At 39.5% G+C, this 14,937-nt stretch overlaps 3 protein-coding genes across 3 annotated transcripts; 1 reads left to right on the top strand and 2 right to left on the bottom strand.

Moving 5' to 3' along the window:
- Positions 1 to 1,819: 1,819 nt before the first annotated feature.
- On the bottom strand, positions 1,820 to 5,434 carry LOC146464756 (uncharacterized). Its single transcript, XM_085129385.1, has 4 exons — positions 5,292 to 5,434; positions 3,848 to 4,170; positions 2,928 to 3,207; positions 1,820 to 2,253 (listed from the first exon to the last, which is right to left on the bottom strand). The coding sequence occupies exons 1-4, from the start codon at positions 5,394 to 5,396 to the stop codon at positions 1,963 to 1,965; spliced, it is 999 nt and encodes a 332-aa protein (XP_084985511.1). The 5' UTR covers positions 5,397 to 5,434; the 3' UTR covers positions 1,820 to 1,962.
- A 352-nt stretch (positions 5,435 to 5,786) lies between these two features.
- LOC146464757 (uncharacterized) lies at positions 5,787 to 10,034 on the top strand. The gene is made up of 4 exons (XM_085129312.1): positions 5,787 to 6,019; positions 6,708 to 6,969; positions 7,784 to 7,931; positions 9,395 to 10,034. Exons 1-4 carry the CDS (start codon positions 5,905 to 5,907, stop codon positions 9,788 to 9,790), a joined length of 921 nt encoding a protein of 306 aa, XP_084985438.1. The 5' UTR covers positions 5,787 to 5,904; the 3' UTR covers positions 9,791 to 10,034.
- A 2,365-nt stretch (positions 10,035 to 12,399) lies between these two features.
- LOC146464758 (uncharacterized) lies at positions 12,400 to 13,920 on the bottom strand. The gene has a single exon (XM_085129311.1). The coding sequence runs from the start codon at positions 13,779 to 13,781 to the stop codon at positions 12,540 to 12,542; it is 1,242 nt and encodes a 413-aa protein (XP_084985437.1). The 5' UTR covers positions 13,782 to 13,920; the 3' UTR covers positions 12,400 to 12,539.
- Between the last annotated feature and the right edge of the window lie 1,017 nt (positions 13,921 to 14,937).

Below are 14,937 nucleotides of genomic sequence, written 5' to 3' on the forward strand. Positions count from 1 at the left end.
TTATTGAGGTTGTTCTCTGTCATTCCGGCTTTAAATCTCGATGCAACCAATACTACTTACACGCATACGGTTGTACACATAATTACTCCAATGGAGCCGAAAAATTAATAAAAAAATTATTGGTTCCTTCCAGTAAGGTTTTCGGTATTTTTTCTTTGCGCGTCTTATTCTTACTCATTTTCGTCAAAATAACAGAGCGACATTTCGCGAGTTTATTTATTGAAGCGTATGGAATTTCGCTAAACATCTTCATCACTACCACCTTAAAAAATCCTGGAGTCACAAGTTAAGCTTTTAACAATCGGTAGCAGAAAGAGGACCAGCAAACCGTGAACTTCAATAGGCCATCCGAGTTGCTTTAAACCTCATTGCGAAAACGAGGCTAAATGCACGGCTTTTCATGTGAATGTTCGCGCACACAACTCTCGTAATTCAACATTGCCGATGCCTGCTATTGTCGTTGGATTTTACCTACATTAAGGCCCGTTTACACGTGTAGCGCAGCTTATGGATGTCAAGGAACCCCTTTCAGGTACCCTGTCTAGCCTATAATCTGTTTGTACACGACTTACCGCCAACTAACAACTAACAATTCTCTCTTGGAATTTCTGCATCGTTTAAGTTAAGTAATGCCGTAAAATCCCGGTTTAAGGGTTCCACCTGGCCTTATTATAGGAAATTAACGCTTCATGAAATTAACAGAAAATTTTAAAAATTCGCGTTAATTTAAGTCGCTTTAATTTTTGTTAACGTTAATTTCCGCGTCATTAATTAAGTGGCGCATTAATTTTCACGACCTTAATTTCCATAACTTTCACCCCAAATTCTCGATACACTCCAGAAAGGAATAAGCATTGTTTTACCAGGGTGGAATCTGCTGGTATCGTGGATACTGCGTGTGAAGAACGCTCAAAGCGGCGAGATTCCTTCGCTTAACCCCTATGTTTACGGACAGCTTGAATTTCGGATTTTTTCACTGAGTGTTAAAATAGTTTATTTCCTCTTGTCCCGAAAAATTCTTTTTCTTTGTGTAAGTCGCGTTAATTTCCCTCATTTTGAAATTTTAACACCTCTTTCGCGTTAATTTCCTTTATTGGGAAGTAATTTTCCTTCAATTCGCGTTAATTTAAGTCGCGTTAATTTCAAATACCTTAATTAACACAAGCGTTAATTTCCTATAATAAGGTAATATTCGGGTTTTTTAAAAGCCTCCTCCGGGTATAGGAACCCTCCATTTTTCCTTGTTTCCTGAATATAAGTACAGTTAGAAAACAACGTACAACTTCAATTAAAAATCAGGAAAAATTTAATGCAAGCGAAGTGTGGAACAGTAATTTAAATCATACTGATAACCTTACAGGTATTTCTATCACTGACATAGTAGCACAGCTGTTCAACGTTTTCAGCGCTTTGCTGTATCATTAGTTGTTTGTGTTCCAACTATTGAACAAATTCTCGATTTCAGTAATTGTGACGCTTCAAAGCCCTAAGACACGAATAAATGGAAAATGTATTTGAATAGCCTTATATGTTAATCCTAATATTTTTTCAGAGCTCCTGCATGCTGATGGCATATTGAGCTTTCACGGATATTTTCTAAATAAAGCTGTCCTCTATCTTGAGTTAGAAAGTAAAGGCGTTTTCTCGCTATAATAGCTATTGGAATTCCAAAGTCCGGACGAACTTTGAGAAAATTTGCTGAATTAAGCATAAAACGGTAACTAAGCTTTCCAATACTCTGTGAAGTTCCCGTTATGTTCTTAACTGCAGTAAATCGTCGTAAGTGATGACTGTGTACCGATTGAGGCACTTTTACGTTCAGCCGTCATTCGTGTTTTGTGATTTAGTAAAAGCTTCAGGGTGAAAGTGTCAAATCACTAGACTTAAATCACACAAATGAATATAAGTTTACAAATTGGTGAGATTAAATGCGCAGTAAGGTCTACATTGTTTGCAAGAGTCTTAGTTATTTTGAAATTGTGCAAGTGACTTATAGCCAACATTAAGTTTTACGTTGTTGTTCTGGCGCAGAGATCTGATGTAATTAAATGCCGCTTTCTCCTCGTCTGTTGTTATTCCCAAAGTAAGGTACATATTTTTTAGGCCGTCAGATCTTGCTTTCTCCACAATACCGAGGGCATCTGCTTTGGCCTGGGCACCAATAACAGTAGCCTGAGCAGTTGCATTCTGGGCAATCTCCCTGGCCTCGTTGTAAATTATATTTTTCTGTTTTTCGGTTTCTTTGCGGACCACCTGTAATGTATGGAAACACAAGGATGTGGTTGTGGATTTACTTTAACTTAAAGATGAAGGAAATTCTAAAGGAACGACAAGGTAGGCTATGTGGCTGGCTGTACTGTGTTTGTGCGACTTTACAGCTCTTTCAAACTATGCAACCGACAAGCTAGCGAGGTTACCACTGCATGACATTTCGTTTTCTTAAGCCCTTGCATAGATTTCTACGCTCTTTGCCCTCTAGCGATACCACAATATCTGCACAAAAAGCCTTTTTAATACCCATGCGGCTCATGACAGCGTCTGAGCACAGAGAAGCAGACCCAGGGGAGTTTTACAGTGGAAAGAAAATGTTTTTGTTTGCATTTTTTATCATCAGTCTCTCCTCCCCCGTTCTTCATGGAACCTGAGGGATTCGCGTTGGCTTTTACTGTTCCTTCCCCACCCTCCCTACTTACACAAAACCCTAAATTCGCCCCTAGGGAGGGGAGAGGCTCTGGCTAAGCCATGATCAGTGGCGTTGTCTTTAAGAAAAGGTTAATTCTTTCGCACACCTTAAATGTTAAAAAATCAAAATAGAACATCCTGAAACGGGTAGGATTAGCCATTGCTTAGCTCTGGGAAGAAACTCGATTCTGTTGTGATTTGTCGCTAGTTTAAACCTTCATTTCGAGTGTAAATTGAAAGGTTACCTTCTCCTTCAGTTCAAACTCTGCCCGTTCCTCCTCAGCTGCTTCTGTGACCTGACGCAGGTATCGACTCTTCACATCTTCGTGCACATCAACTGCGAGGAGCTGGAAATATCTGACTTCCACGAAAATCCCCTTCTCATTGCTCTTGCAGAGGGAAATAGGGATACAATAACCACAAGGCGGCATATCTTCTGCCTTTGTTGGACACGTCTCTCTGCAGCAACCATCCAAGCGTTTGGATAATGCTTTGAAAAGCTCTTTCTCGATATTCTCCCGATTTCTGGTAAATTAAAACAAATGTTTGTAAGAAAAAAGAAAAGATTGCGGGCTTTAATTTTGGACGGTAAAAAATATCGTTTTCTTCTCTAGCCCATTAAGTCTTTCTGGCAACTTTTAAGACGAGCAAAGAAAACGCCTCGACCCTATTTGTTCAATTATACCTTACTTGTGCAGTTGGAATCTTTCAAACAAAATCACTAACTTTGACGATGTCGACTGTCTATCAGGGAGCGTTCTTCAGAATCAATGAGATCACTTGTACATGGTTCGATGGCACCACCGAATTCGCTATAAATTTACAAAGGAAACGTTTGTACAAGAAAAGTGTTTGCTACGAATAAAGGTCTACCAGCTCTGTTCGATATTAGTCCCGAAAATATGTTTACAAAAATCAGTTACAGTAAAAGAAAAATTAGACGCACTGTGAACTGCAATATTAGAGAGATTTAGAATTCAAAAGTTTTCGACAGACGGCAGACGGCAAATTTAAAACCACCGGGCCTCGAATGAACATAACAGCACAAACTGAAAGTAGTGTATGGCAACTTGCATTTGAACGCGTTGGGTTCATGCAAACTGAAAGGATTAGAAGAAGGTTTTCACTCAAACTTTTTTCCCGCCAGATGCTGAGATGCATATACCTGATGTAATCGTCGATCGGCAAATCCGCTGCCCTTCCTTTTATGGCGTCGATTGCCGTTCCTTTGACAACGGGTTTGTAGTCAACATTGTAGGCTTCATGTAAATCTGGTAGAAAGTCCTTTCTCAGAAAATACTGAAAAGTGCAGGTGATTTTGATTTCGATCTTGTCTCCTGTCCAGACAGCGATCTTATCCAGCTTGACAAAGTGTGCATTGGCTTGGAACACTTTGAAAGTGAAGTCCGGGCCAACGAAGTATCTTCCCGAGGTATACACCTTGTCGACGTCCACAAAACCAGTTGACTTACGTTTTTTGAAGCCGAGCTGTTTTGAAATATAATAATATTTGCATATGTTTCACTTCCCTTTGTTCTGGGTTGATTTTCTAAAATTAATAGTGATTGGAACTGTTTACAACTAGACATCGTTTTTAAGAACAGCGAAAAACCTTTCTATTCACAGCTGACCATGACCTCCTATGGATGTGTAAGGTTTAATATCCTAAAATGTGGGTTGCATGCAAACAATCATTTGTTTTGCAGGGGGATATGAACATGTCACATTTTAAACCTATTTTTTGGTGATTTTAACTTCCTTGAGAGTATGCAAAGTTTATTAGAAATTGGTAATTAATATCCCTTACACTTGAAGAAAAAGTGTTTAGCAGATCAGGAAATTCTTTTGCATCTAGAACAATATTATTTTACTATGACGTAACATAATTCTCTTGGGCGTAAATGTTACTACAGGAAACATCTCCTCGTTGAATTTTGGTGCATTGCCAAGCCAGAAAAATGCGGTCAATATAGTGTGGAAAAACGAAATGTTAAACTTCTTGACGTTGTGGATGAAAAATTATATGATAAAATCGATGCGAAGACGCAAAGTTTCGAAGTTGTCACCGATATTACAATCTTACGCCCCCCTCCCCCCAAAAAAGTCCAAACTAGTTTATAGATTGCATGTCAAATGCAAGTAAACAATCCTTTGTGTATTCTTTATGCTGCTTTATGGTGGTAACGTTCTTCTTGACGTGATGAAGTCCAATTTGTGGTTTGCAAGTAAAACTCTGCTAATATATATGTGAATGATATGGTAAAGCGAGCGCGAATCCCGGGACGCGAATGTAGAATGAACGGTCAAGAATACGGAGAATAGGACGATCGAGATTGTTTTGATTTTAAAAACCAATCCCTGCTTTTCATAACCTCAGCGGGGGTGGTGGAACTAAGAAAGGAAGATACTGTCTCGTAAATACATTTCCCGGACATGTATTTTTGCCCATCTCAGTTGATCTCTTATATGTTTTGGAGGATATGCAAGGCTTTTGGCTATCAAGAGGGCTTTCACAACAATCAGTGTGGTTTGAAGCGCTTCGAAACGTCTCAATCAGTAATAATCCCGTGCAAATTGATGATCTTCGCTGAATAAACTCGAAAGCTTACCTCGTAATATTCAACATCAGAGAAACTTATTGGTATCAAAATAACGATGAGAAGAACTGCAACTCCAATGACACCGATGATAATAATTTGAGTTCCGTTCGCCATGTTGATGGCAAATTATGTTAATTTTGTTTATGTATGTATCCAGGCCACCGCCTTAAAATACAGCTAACAATAGAAAAATTCATTGTTTATTTCGGTATTGTCAAACGCGCAGATGAAAAACACTTTGACAGATGCTATTTAAAGATTAAGTGTTTGTTCACAATTTTCGGGTACAGGCGCGATCAATTTCGCTGAATTTTGCATAGGTATCAGCAAAAAGGGTCAAAAAGAAATCACTGCTCAAAACGTTCAGGTTTTAACCATTTAGCAAACATACTCCGCATACGTGCATACCTGCATGATTTTCCGTTTACCACTGAACCTGGAATATAAGTGGATCATTTCCCTGAGGTCATATAAGCCTTTCAAAACAGTGGAAACATTTAATATGCGCATATATTTGAACAGAAGTGTCACGGCGTGAAAGAGCTGACAGGCATCACTCGGGTGTAGCCAACTCGCAGCTTCTTCAACACTGTTTCCCGTTCTAGTTCAGCGGCGTTGAAATATGGATTTCTTAAGTAGTAACAAAACGAAGGTAGTTTGTGCTGCCGTGGTTGCCGTTATAATTTTCATCGGTGCAATGGTAGGGACATCTCTACGCAAGCTGAGCACAGAAGAAGGTATTTAAAACCAGTTTGCAAGACACCGAATATCGAAGTAGACACCCACCCAACTACTTCTCTTAGGATAAATCAGCACGAAAGTTTAGTAGGCAAAAATGTTTGCCGTGAAATTTAGGATTCAAACACTTTGTAGTGAATATAACGAAGTCAACAAAAGCGCATCACTGATATGTGGACTTGGAATTTTCGGTATGTACTTTTAAAAATAACACAAGTACAGTTTGGCAGCGATTTGGAACTGGGTGTTATCATGGCGTGACAGATTTCATGGAGGTCAAACTTACTTAGCAACTAACATAGCAATTTACCAGCGTTTTGCAAAGCAAGCACCGTAGGTGGAATCGGCGGGTGAAAAAAACAACAACAAAACAAAACATACAGGCAATAGTTGCGTGACAATAATTATCTCACTGTTACTAAGGAAACACAGAAAACCAACTGAATATGTCTTTCTAAGGACTACTTTGTCCTTTCACCATTAGTGAATTTTTAGTATCATGTTTAAAAATAATTTCGCTTTTTTCGTATTTTTCTCCTCTGAACATGTTAACGCTATGAGTTACATCGTGATGGGCTCGTAATTGTAGAAGAGCGAGTGTTGACGAACGTGAAAAGTTCACATGATCACGGCTATATTAAAAATGATGTTTGTTTTAACACGTACGGGATGTTGTTTTTGTAACAGTGGGTTTAGCCTACAACATTCATCAGAAGAAGCTTGCCTCAGAAGTGAAGAGAGAGGGTCTCCACTCTGGTCCGCCAGGATACCATTTTATCATCTTCCCAAGTGTGTTTCAGAGTATCAGTTATGAAGACCTCATGTGCCTTAACAAGGAAGGCATCGAGATCGAACTAGATGTGCAACTGCAGTACCGCGCGAGGCCCGCTCAATTACGAGAGATAATTCTTCAGTTTAAAGACAAGGATGACTACCTGGAGGTTTTGAAGTAAGTATAAAATCGTGACTGGCTGTATTTACACTGTGGTTAATAAGGGCTGTTAGGTTGTTTTATTAAAATAAATATTTAAAAATACAAAATGTACAACTAACGCACAAACATATTTATATTAAAAAAACCCATTGGCATAAGTTCAGATTGAGAGTTGTCACAAACAAGGAAATACTGTGCTCATTTTGCGTATCTCGTCTCGTGATATTTCTATGATATAGATTGCTGTATTTTTTTTCTAGTGTTGGAACATTTTTTTCTATTAAGCAGTTAAACATCGTGCTATCGTAACATTTTAATTAATTAAAAATATTTCATGAGCTTCATTGCCTTATTTTGTTTTTAGATGGTCTCTCATTTGAAGCCATGTTTTTCGTTTTAAGCCTACCCCCACCTCAAATCCCAGCAGCCCCCCCCCCGCCCCCACCCCACATTTCCTCGTAAAAATTGAAGGGTCCCTGAATGGCCAGGATGGAAAAAAAAATGCAACTTGAAAAAGTTAGGCGAACTTAAGTTCTGCTGTTGTGACTTGTCCTTTTTTCGAGAATTCACTTTGCGTTTGATTCCTATTTCTTAGTGTTTTTACGAAAGTACATCATTCTCATTTGAGACTACAGCTTTCTTAATTACAACAACCAGTAAAATCCTCGTAGTGTTATATAAAAATCAAGTTTATTTTATAGATTGTTACTGGAAGCTAAATATTTAGCTTAGCAATAACTGAAACAAATGCATTCATTACATAAAGAAAAAACGCATCGATGAACCTGATTAAAGAAAATCCTTTTGCCTTTTTTTTCGGTATTTCCAGGAGTATAGGAGCGTCCGCTATCCACGACGCCTGCAGTGCATTCAACACCACTCAACTCCAGTCACAACGGGCTTCGTTTCAAGACCTCGTTCGTACGACACTGGGACGAAGGTTTGGCAGTGTGTGGGCAGATGTAACTGACCTGCAGGTAAAGTTAGTGAACCACTTTAACATGTAGAACCACTTTGTGCAGTGTGATAACCAAGCACACGTGATTAACTGAGGCGGTACCAGTTTTGCTTACGACTGTTGTTTGCGATGCGTCAAGCCACATATGAGTTGTGATCTATTATAGTCTAACGCTTAATCAATGATTATGGAAAATCATGGCTATCTTGTTTTAGGACGAAAACAGTCTTTTTACACTTCACGCCAACACAATATTACTGCTTGTCAAAATGCCCAGTTCTAAAACATGAGTGGTTTAGCCCCTCATGTTGAAGGAAAGAAGAAGAACAACGAGTAACAATTTTCATTTTTGATGTTGCTAAACATTAAAAGAAACTGTCTTTCCAAAGGTAGGTATCGAACTCCCCCCCACCCCCTATAGCGGACACCGTCGGTCGTAAAGCCTTGAGCCTTGAATGGAGGTTAGAGTTGCACTTGTTCTGTTAGATATCATCTTAGACTGAATCTCGGGTAACGGGTACAACAAATCCAGTAATTAAAAGACTGATTTACCGCTTTGTGTACGCTATTAAAGGGACTATGTCAACTTGGGTACATTCGCAGTAGATTCAGATAGAGACTAATTTGCCTACAACTCGACGCGAAATTTTTGCTTTTCCGCCATTCCAAGCACTTTCAAAAACATCACAACAAACAGCTTCTTTAATCACTAAAGAACAAATGTAAATAAAACCTTTAGATAAAGTTTTGAAGATGAACGCGATTCAAACAGATGAAAACATCTTCTTGAACCGCTTTCAAATTGCTTCTCATCAACCCGCGCATGCGCTTGGGGTGGCATAGTCCCTTTAAAAGCGAGTTAGAAAACAATGGAAAGTATCCGCCCACTCTTTCCCGCGCTCTCGGGGTAAGTCCTTCATAACGCGTTCGTTTTAGTCACTAAAAACCCCTTTCCGCTCCTGTCTTTGATACTGATGTGTCCGCGTTAGTCGGTTCAATTCTCTGTGCAAGGCGATAGTCGACTGTAGCGTGCAATCGCTGTCTGTTTAACAAATCGACGGCAGTTTTCTTTGGTCTATACTCTTACAGACCATAAAATGACGTCAAAAAATGTTCAAAACTCAAGTGGAACCACGAGCCGCAGGCGAGTGGTTTCACTGCCAAGTTTTGGATATTTTATGGCGTCTTTTTTCTGGTCTATAAGAGTATAGACCATAGAAAACTGCCGTCGATTTGTTTTTTACAATAACATGGAAAAAGTACGAGCGGAATTGACAATTTTTTTCGTTGAGAAAGCGCGCGCGTTACATCTGACGTCATTTTTATTGTCTGTACTCTTATAGACAATAGCTACGAGCCAATCAGCGCGCGAGAATTTGGACAGTTATTGTAAAAAAATGAATTGACTGACGAGTGAGCCCATCTGCAAAATACACTACCGTAATAGTATGCTAAGTCAATGAATTGAATTTCTTCATTTAGGTCCAAAACATTATACGCCCTGCATCATATGAAAAGGTTATCCGGCAGAAAGAAGCAGCCAAAGAAAACATCAAGATAGCAGAAAACGAGCGCCCTCGGCAACTAGTGCAGGCAAGGACTAACAAGGAAGAGGCCGTTACGCAGGCGCAGATTACGATCCAACGCGCGGAGTCTGAGGCGAGAGTGATTTTGTCCAAAGCTAATGCCGAGGCCGACAGCATCAAAGCAGCGTTTAATGCGGAGGCGGCTGCGTTCCTGAAACTCAAGAATGAAACCTTAAGTAACAGCGTGGCTGGACTTTTGTCGTATCTTGGTGTGCGACTCATCGCCGAGAATAACAACACGGTTAATGTGGCGATTGATGCACCGGCCAAGACAAAGTACACTTACACTTGAAGAAGTACTGATAGTATAAAAAAACTGAGACAAATGCGGTCATCTTCAATTGATTTAATCAACAGCATCGTCTACCTCAAACATAATCGCTTGCTTCAAATTATTTCTAAATTTTGCGGCTGTTGGTAATAGCACCGTAAAACTGGTGTTATGAAGTTTTTTCTGTTATGTCTTGTATTGTCCCTTTTTTTTCATGTTGCCCTGCTTCTGTGCAAAACAGTGTGCTGCTTTTTTTGTAGTAAAGGGTGCAAAAAAAAAAAAACAAAAAACAAAAAACCGCGACTCGGACACACACGCTCGCCTCACTCGTGATCGGCTGGTGCTTTTTTTAAAACTTTTTTTTATTTTTTGCCACCAAATGTAATTTACAGAATCGTAAAGAGATAAAGGAAAATGGCGAGGAAGCCCAAAGAAACCCTTATGCAACATAGGCTTCCGACAGCTGATCTTCAATTACAAAGATAAATAGAACTGTGGCGAGATAGGTAAAATTAGTGACAATATACAACAACAAAAGGGAAAGAAAAAGGAAACATAAAAGAAAAGTAATGATAAAAGGGGGAATGGGAAAAAGTAGCAATTAAGTAAGAAGGCCTTTCTTCAACTTGTTTTTAAAAGTTGCAACATTTATAGAGTTTTAAATGTCTGCGCTGAGCGAATTTAAAAACAAAGGACCTTGGTACTGGAACGAAAAAAAACCTTACGTTGGTTTTACACTTATTAACATGGAAAGAACTCGCATTCCTAGTATTATAACCATGATTCTGACACCTTAATAGGAACGTGTTGTTAAAGATATATGGCATCAAATTATCCAGCCTTATGGTCAGTAATACATTATTTTACCTATCTCTACTAAATACATATCACGCAGTGGTAAAATACAAAGATCCTTAAATATTGGATCAGTATGAGCGTCATAACAAGATTTATTGTATGGCTGGCTCCGCGAGCGGGCAAGATGAATCAAATCCTGCGCTGTGATTGGCTACCCGAGGGGGCAAGATGGAGCTATCTTGCCCGCTCGGGATTACCCGTTGCCCGTCCGCTTGGCATCGAAAGTTTAATCCCGAGCAACAATGCAATCTTTTCTTCGATTTTCTCGTTGTTCTGGGGGAAAATGCTCACTAAAATGTTCGGTAAACTGTCAACATTTACCTAAAGGAAAGGAAAGAGAATGGAATTAGCTTGGTGTGGTGAAAATTTTGTGTCAGCTACAACTGAATGTGAGTTGAATCGGTGAGTTGCTCTGTGTGTAGATTGATTGATTTTGTGAAACTTATTGTCTTACGCCGAGTACTAAATTGATTAGTTCTCTTCGTTTGCAATGACTGCATGCACAGCTGCGTTAAGCGGTTCAGAGCAGTTCAGAAAACGGGGTTTTTCTCAAGTTCGCAGAGGAAGCTTACGTTTTTGATTTAGCCGCGTCTCGCTTGTTGTAAACAACAAAATCTTATCAAAGTTTCCCCCAGTTTTCTGATTTACCCGATCTAATTTTCGGCTTTTGTTTGCATATAATTTCAAAAAGTATTGGTTCATTCAAGAATTATTGATTGGAGACCGAAAACTGTGTAAAAATGTTTATTATTTACGCCACCGCGCGATCGGCTGAAGATGGCGAGTTTTCCATCTTCCCGCACTTGCGAAAATCTAAATTTTTCGTATTCAATAATTGTATATGTTGTGGTTCAATTTTATCCTTGGTTTAACTTTTATTTCCCTTTGTTTTGGGGTATGGTAATGTATGATAATGAGTTTAAAACAATGGGAAATAAAATTAAACCAAGGATAAAATTGAACCACAACATATACACTCTGTTTTTTTCTTTTATAAGAACAAGAACGTCGAGGCTGAGATTAACCAAAAGTTTAAGAACGTATTAAGAACATTCCTTAGGCTGAGAGTCGATTAAGAACGTTTTTATTTTGCTAATTTGTATATAAAATCAATGTAACAAATAGAAATTAACCAAAATACTTAAGGGCATGTTTTGTATAACATTAACAATGGTAACACACATCTCGGTTTGTCATAATCAGCAGTACTTTATACCATATCTCAGCAGACAATGCACTTTGATAGGTTTACTAGTCACGTCCTCATTGATTTACTGAAATACATGTAGCGTATACCATGTAATTTAGGAACATCTTAAGAACGTTTTCAGCCTCAAATCGCAAAAAAATATAAGAACGTTAGCCTCAGCTCCAAAATTAGACGTTCTTATAAAAAAGTGTGTACTCCCTTTAAGCCATTATAAAGTTAGAGCCTTAAAATAATTAAGGATTCCTTGTTTTCCATGATTAAGTGCTAATCAAAAATGCACTGAAAATAAATCTTATACCGGCCGGCTATGAAGAATTTCTTCCCGAGCAGAACAGTCAGTCATGTTCTGTTTTGTTTTTTGTTGTAGTTTTAACTTAAAAATAAAGCCACATATAATAAATCCTTTATTGACCAAGCTTGTTCGGTCAAGATGGCTGGATATTGGCCTCGTTCTTTTTTGGGTTTTTATGGACCTCGACGAATTCGTCTCGGTCCATAGAAACGTAAAAAAAAAAAAAGAGAACTTGGCTAATATCCAGCCATCTTGACCTCACGCTTGGTAAATAACGCATTTTAACTGATTGTTCTCATAGCTCGGTTTTGCAGCAGGACTAGACGCTTTAGATTCCGTGATTTCTGGGAAAATGCGGATGATCCTTTTTGTAACAAACTTCCGCTCTGTTTCGTCACACTCACGGATTTTTAACTTGTAAAATTATGGATAAGTCCAAAGCCCGAACCAAGCAAAGAAAATATAGCAATTGTTATTGTTATTTGTATTTTGAAGAGTTGAAATCCATAACCCCGTCTACGGCTTTGTTGAAGGAAGATTTCTAAAGCTTGTCGCGAATAAAATGTTTCTTCTGGCAAGAAATTGACCTTGTCATTCAAGTCTTGCACGAGCGTTGACTCGTGCCAAGTCACGTAACTAGCCGACAGAAAAGGGAAGAAGAATTTATACACAACAACAAGTGTACCGCAGATTTGAGCCATGTATTCATAAGCGAAATGAAGCTGCCTTGCTGCTTCCCACCAATCAAAAATGTTCGCCAGTAAAACTACCACGTAGAGGATCATGTGAAGAAGGAACCAGATTCGTATGCTGTTGACCCTCTCTCCGATCTGTTCTCGCACCTCGCTGTGTATGATCAAAGCAATTCGCACGTCATCGCGGCATTTCTCTATTCGCTTATATCCTTTAGTGAGATCGTTTGCCATAACAAGGCATAAAGAGAAGAAGACGCAACACACAGCAACTGAAGAGTACATGCCCCAGTATATAGACGTTGCCAGTGTGTAGAACACTGCATTACATGCTAGCGGGCGATGACAGTCTTGCAAAATGGATTCTTTGATGTTCACTAAGTCGAAGATGACTTGATAGTAGGCATCACCAAACAAAACCAACGAAACTAGCAACAAACCAGTGACAAGGGCAAAGTTGATGGCACGGTGTTGACGTCCGTTTAAATCTCTCACCCACTCTTGTGACTGATACCTGAAGTAATACAAGGCCAGAACATACGATATTAAAGCGCTTACCCATAGCGTCGAGAGCAACATTTTCGACCCAATGTGAATACTTAGTCGATGCTGTGATGAAAACATGAAATAGAAGTGCGCTCCAAGTCCAACCAGGAGATGGCAGACTGGAATAAAAGTAAGCGGCCATATTGATTTTCTTTTCTTTGGTCGCCAGAAACCTAAAAAAGCAACAGCCAAGAAACAAGATAAAGGCCATTGAGAATGAAAAACACCGTTCAGCTTTGCACAGAGGTTGCCGCAAATTCCATTCGATCCGCTGCTCTCATCTCGCTTGGAACCAAAAGCACTGTCCTGGGAGGAGCCGTGTATTTGCTCTGGCCACTGTGTAGGACTACACATTTCTTCATTTATCGACGAAACATACTGCGGCAGCAAAGGATCTGTTTCTGCTGCCTCCATCTTTGTACATTATAATTAGGCCGTTTTTTTCTTTGAGCCAGTCACGCAATATTGTTCTAATTCATTGTTCTGTGCGTCACTGATTTGCGGGCAGCGGTTGACATATTGGCCCTTAAAGACCTGAAAGTTACTCGCTCTTTTTCTCGTGAGAGTGTGTCGGTCAGTAGGTTAAAAAAGGAAAACCAACAGATACTTCCAAGCGAGCTTCAATTACGTCTGCCCCTATCACTTTAGCCTGCATAGCAGGCGTTATTTTTTACGTTCTTCAGGCGATCGGAGACAAGCGCGAGGCTCCGCACGCGCAAGCTACTATCACTTTAAAGGGGCAGTGCCACCTATTTTTTGTGTCACTTTGAACAGCCAAGTATTTCAATCGACGGAATTATTAATTATGTTTCGCTGCTCATGGCTACGATGGAAATGGATTGCCGGCAACTTGAACAGTTTTGAGCAAAATACAGAAAAATCGTCTTGACAGTGTCCCTTTATTAAAGGTATTCGAAAACGTCATCATATATTAACCGAACTGATTTAGACGTCGGGGCACGTCAGGCGGGCGCGGGTAAGCGAATCATTTTATAGGGATGGCCCAGGCAGTTGTTAGGAAGAACCAGCTGAACACACACAGAGAAATACACTAGGAGAGCACTTAGAAATTAGTGGTGGCAAACAAAGGCTTATTTAATGGGCAGTCTGGAAAACGCGAATGTTAAATACTGCGAACAGTGGATAGCCACGAAGAGCGCGAACAGCAAAGAATAGTCGCGAATCACAACGAACGGTTGCCAATATTCGGGGACTGTACTGGCGAATAGTGACAAACAGTTGCCGAATAATTGTAAACGAGAATATCAACTGTAAACTGTAAACTCATTACTCAATATTGTGCCATCCTCAAAAGTGAACCAGCTCTACTCCAGTTTGGCCGGGTTGGTTCTTTATCAGTTGATGTTAACCGTTTCTCCGTGGAAAACATCCCAAGCCGGACTAATTTGGAAAGGAAAACATTGCAGAAATATATTAAACTGATTAGTACGCTTCCTCGAGTGAAAGCTTTGGCGGTTTTGGCAGCTTTTAGACTGTTTCTTCTTGCAACTTGTCTTGAGCAATCGTCGATCGAAATTCAAACACCACATAGTTAGGCATGTGTCCGGTA

Source organism: Pavona decussata, unplaced genomic scaffold, assembly GCF_977016875.1.
Source record: "Pavona decussata unplaced genomic scaffold, jaPavDecu1.1 SCAFFOLD_161, whole genome shotgun sequence".
In the NCBI taxonomy this organism is placed as follows: domain Eukaryota; kingdom Metazoa; phylum Cnidaria; class Anthozoa; order Scleractinia; family Agariciidae; genus Pavona; species Pavona decussata.

Excerpts from the sequence above, each read along its gene's own strand:
- LOC146464758 (XM_085129311.1), bottom strand. The coding sequence starts at position 13,781 with ATGGAGGCAGCAGAAACAGATCCTTTGCTGCCGCAGTATGTTTCGTCG.
- LOC146464756 (XM_085129385.1), bottom strand. The coding sequence starts at position 5,396 with ATGGCGAACGGAACTCAAATTATTATCATCGGTGTCATTGGAGTTGCA. Across the intron at positions 3,208-3,847 it reads CCGATCGACGATTACATCAG|AAATCGGGAGAATATCGAGA; the intron begins GTATATGCATCT and ends TTAATTTACCAG. Across the intron at positions 2,254-2,927 it reads AGTTTGAACTGAAGGAGAAG|GTGGTCCGCAAAGAAACCGA; the intron begins GTAACCTTTCAA and ends CATACATTACAG.
- LOC146464757 (XM_085129312.1), top strand. The coding sequence starts at position 5,905 with ATGGATTTCTTAAGTAGTAACAAAACGAAGGTAGTTTGTGCTGCCGTG. Across the intron at positions 6,020-6,707 it reads CAAGCTGAGCACAGAAGAAG|TGGGTTTAGCCTACAACATT; the intron begins GTATTTAAAACC and ends TTTTTGTAACAG. Across the intron at positions 7,932-9,394 it reads CAGATGTAACTGACCTGCAG|GTCCAAAACATTATACGCCC; the intron begins GTAAAGTTAGTG and ends TTCTTCATTTAG.